Source organism: Gavialis gangeticus, unplaced genomic scaffold (assembly GCF_001723915.1).
Source record: "Gavialis gangeticus isolate Ggan-Ray unplaced genomic scaffold, GavGan_comp1, whole genome shotgun sequence".
Taxonomy (NCBI): domain Eukaryota; kingdom Metazoa; phylum Chordata; order Crocodylia; family Gavialidae; genus Gavialis; species Gavialis gangeticus.
In genome coordinates, this window is record NW_017729016.1 from 1056320 (window position 1) to 1059833 (window position 3514).

At 43.8% G+C, this 3514-nt stretch overlaps 1 protein-coding gene across 2 annotated transcripts in view; it reads left to right on the forward strand.

The window, feature by feature from the left end:
• Positions 1-3514, forward strand: part of USP22 (ubiquitin specific peptidase 22) — a 115652-nt gene that overhangs the window by 94838 nt on the left and 17300 nt on the right. For both annotated transcript variants that reach the window (XM_019512644.1, XM_019512642.1), the window contains 2 exons: positions 731-836; positions 2555-2713. In XM_019512644.1, the coding sequence (XP_019368189.1) occupies positions 731-836; positions 2555-2713 (265 nt within the window). The remainder of the gene's footprint in view (positions 1-730; positions 837-2554; positions 2714-3514) is intronic.

Sequence of the window (3514 nt, forward strand, 5' to 3'; positions counted from 1 at the left end):
GGGGGGGGGGGGGGGGGGGGGGGCTAAGCTACCTCATTCTCTTACTGATAAAACTTCAGAGCAGCAGGGCCGTGTGCAGGCTGAAAGGATAGGGGCCGGACGCCGGGCAAAGGTTAATGGAGCCTTCACGCAACCTTAGTCCTTTTCTCTGTGAAACTGATTAAGGAAGCACCGTTAGAAATGGCTGTTGCCGTCGTCTCCGGAAGCCTGTCCTTTAAATTCATGCAAGAAAATAACATGCAATTGTGTGTCCTAAGTGGAAATCACTGCTTCTCCACTAAGGGCTGGCCATTAATTTAACTACAAATGTCACTCGGTGGCCCTGTTCTTGAAATTTAAATAGTCATTTTCATTAACCACCTTGGCAACAACACCAGCTTGGGAGCCAGTCCTCACACCAGACAGAGGGGGGCAAATCTTCCGACAAGCAAGACTGGCCTGTTTCAAGGTAAAGAAGATTGGCTGGCTATTCACCCAGCTTTGGAGCCCCATTCCTGTTGAAACAGTCAAGTGCATTTAATACCTTTTGGATATTTTATATTCTGAAAGGGCTTTTCTGTTTTGTTGGTTTGGTTGGTTTGTTTCTTTCCTGGGTTTCTTACATAAAGAGCATCTGTGAGACTCCAAACCTGTGGTATACACGTAAGATGTTGAATGCACGGCTCCAGGCAAACCACAGCTCATCTGAGGGTTTTTAGCTTTTTGAGCCTTTTCTTTTGCTTTCCTTCAGGTGATGATAATGGAAAGAAGGCCAACAACCCCAACCACTGTAACTGCATCATAGACCAAATCTTCACAGGCGGACTGCAGTCTGATGTCACGTGTCAAGTCTGCCAGTGAGTTTAATGTTATTATTTCTGTATTCAGACACAGAGGGGTTAATTTGCCAACGCAGGAGCAGACAGACTTTCCTTCTTATCCCATCAATAAAATATCAGCAGGATTCCAGTAGGACCAGAACTGTTCGCATACAGTGTCAGCTAAATGTAAGCAATTCAAAGGCAAGTGTAGATCAAGGCACAGTGAAAAATCTACTTGGAAAAGTACCAAAAAGATTATGGGTTTCTACCAATTAGGTTAGTGTTTTATTGGCCTGCCAAATGTTCATTTCAGAAGTCAGAAGAGGAGAGCTCCATGAGCAATTGTTTTTTGATGGAGAATATGTAGCTGCCATCAGATTTGAAGTAAAACGACTCCAGTATTCATCCATGTTATTATTTTTCTTAAGTTTCAAGCCTCAAGTCTCAGAAGGTTTCCAGAAGGCTGGTATTACATAAACTTAGGTACTAGGAAATAAAAGCTTACAGGAGTCAGGAGAAAAATGTTTTCTGTTCTATGCAATTGGGCAAGGGCACTTGCTTCAAGCAAATGGACATCACTATGGTATAGAAGTAGGAGTGCCGGTACATTTTTGTTTTTGTTGTTCTGATCAAGTATTCCCAACAATTACCTGCACTGTCCTGCAAATAGATGGTTATAGTCTGCTCATTTTAATCTGTTTTTGTATTTAATTTTCTGGACAAGCCTGCAGAGGCTTCACCACAAAAATGATAGAGAATCATAGAAAAATGTGTTGAATGGAGATGTTTTCCTTGAGGAACCACAGAGTCCATACATGATAATAGTGAGGTTCTTGTGGGAGCTGCTAGTGGAATAATGTATTATGCCAAAATTAAAAGAAACGTTAACAAAGTTAAGGTGGAATTAGAAATTCCCTTTTTTTTTAATTTCAAATATTTTGTATCAGTGAAGCTGAATGAAAGGAGGAAAGGTTATTAACTCAAGGAGATTTTTAGTAAAGGAGAGTGAAGGAAACAAAAAGGAAAATTCAGTGGTTGGAGCCAAACATGCCATAATCTGAATGCTTAAGGAGGGCCACGTGCTCTGAGGGACTTCTCCCATCATCTTCCACTTATTTGCTTATCTTGAGCCATCTCCTAGAAAAATACGAACAAGAGCATGGTGTATTTTTTGATTCTGTTACTCTCTAAGGTCTCAGCTTCCAAATGCCATGGTAGATCCTTGCATGAGTTCCACATGGCACACGGTGGCAGAGCTAGGATTTTTGTCTGGATACAGCTAGTACAGAGTCGAAGTTCTGTGTCCCAGGCCAAGAACTGCTACACTAGTTTATTTGTATGGAGACATTCAGTTATCAAGATGTGTTTTTGCCTGAACAGGCCATGGCAGTGACAGGGCCAGATTTTGCATCTCTGAATAGCCCAGCCAGTTGGTCCTAAATCACTGGGTTCCATTAGGTAGTAAACTGTACCAAATTTATATCCTGCATCCAATATGTGCAATAAATTTCTTAAAATGTATAGTTCTCCTTTTATGTATTTTTAAATAGATCTCCAGCAAAGGAATTGGCTGTATAAATACTACATTAAATGCTGTTTTGTTGCACGTGCTTTCTGTGACCTGAGCGCCCTCTAGGGGCAAAGTAGAACTGATTGCTTTTTCTTGTAACCGTGTAGTTTGCACCCTACAAGAGGTCACGTTTTGGAGATAGTTATTTTTAACTCCGGCAGCTAAATGTTCAACTGTTTTCCAGTGGTGTTTCCACAACAATAGACCCATTTTGGGACATCAGTTTGGATTTGCCAGGCTCCTCCACTCCGTTCTGGCCGCTGAGTCCTGGGAGCGATGGCAGTGTGGTGAATGGGGAGAGCCATGTATCGGGCACCACCACGCTCACAGACTGCTTGCGAAGGTATGAAATGGGCATGACAGAATTTAGCTGGGGAAATCATCTCGCTTGCTTCAGTTGTCTACAAGTGAGGAATAGCAGCAACCAGCAAGGGGAACAAGCACATCTTATACAGCATTATCCTTGAACCACTTTGTAGTGCCTTAAACTCAGAGTGAAAAGGAGCCAAAAGAACCTCATATTTAACAAGAGCTAAATAAGAGCAGTTGTCTTCAGTGGGAAATAAAGTTGAGTCTGAGTCCAGCATCCTGGGAATGAAACTTCCACCACAGTTAGCCCCAAATGCCCTCCTTTCTGTTGCTTTCAGCAGAGACCAGGGGTTAAATGGGCCATGAAAACTGACTTCCCCATTGACTCCTGGAGGTAGTTGATCTAAACCAAGCAGCACTCACAAGTACAGCCCAGCCTAGACCGACGAGCGGAACATATACACAGGTAAGCAACAGGGGCCAGGGCAATGCTGTGATTAGGGGCCAGTGCACACATCCACAGGAGGCCTCAAATGCCTCTACACAAATGTTCGTAGTATGGGAAACAAGCAAGAGGAACTTCCCCTCCTGCTAGCTGACACCAACCCAGACATAGTGGGGCTCACTGAAACGTGGTAGGACCCAACGCATGACTGGGCGGTGAATATCAAGGGCTATAGGCTGTACAGGAGGGACAGGACAGGGAGGAAAGGCGGGGGTGTGACGCTCTACATTAAGCAGGAATACACATCCTCATCAGGTAGCACAGAGTCAGAGGAGGGGCACACGGAAATGCTCTGGGTTAGAATACAAGGCAGCCGAGGGGAAAGAGACT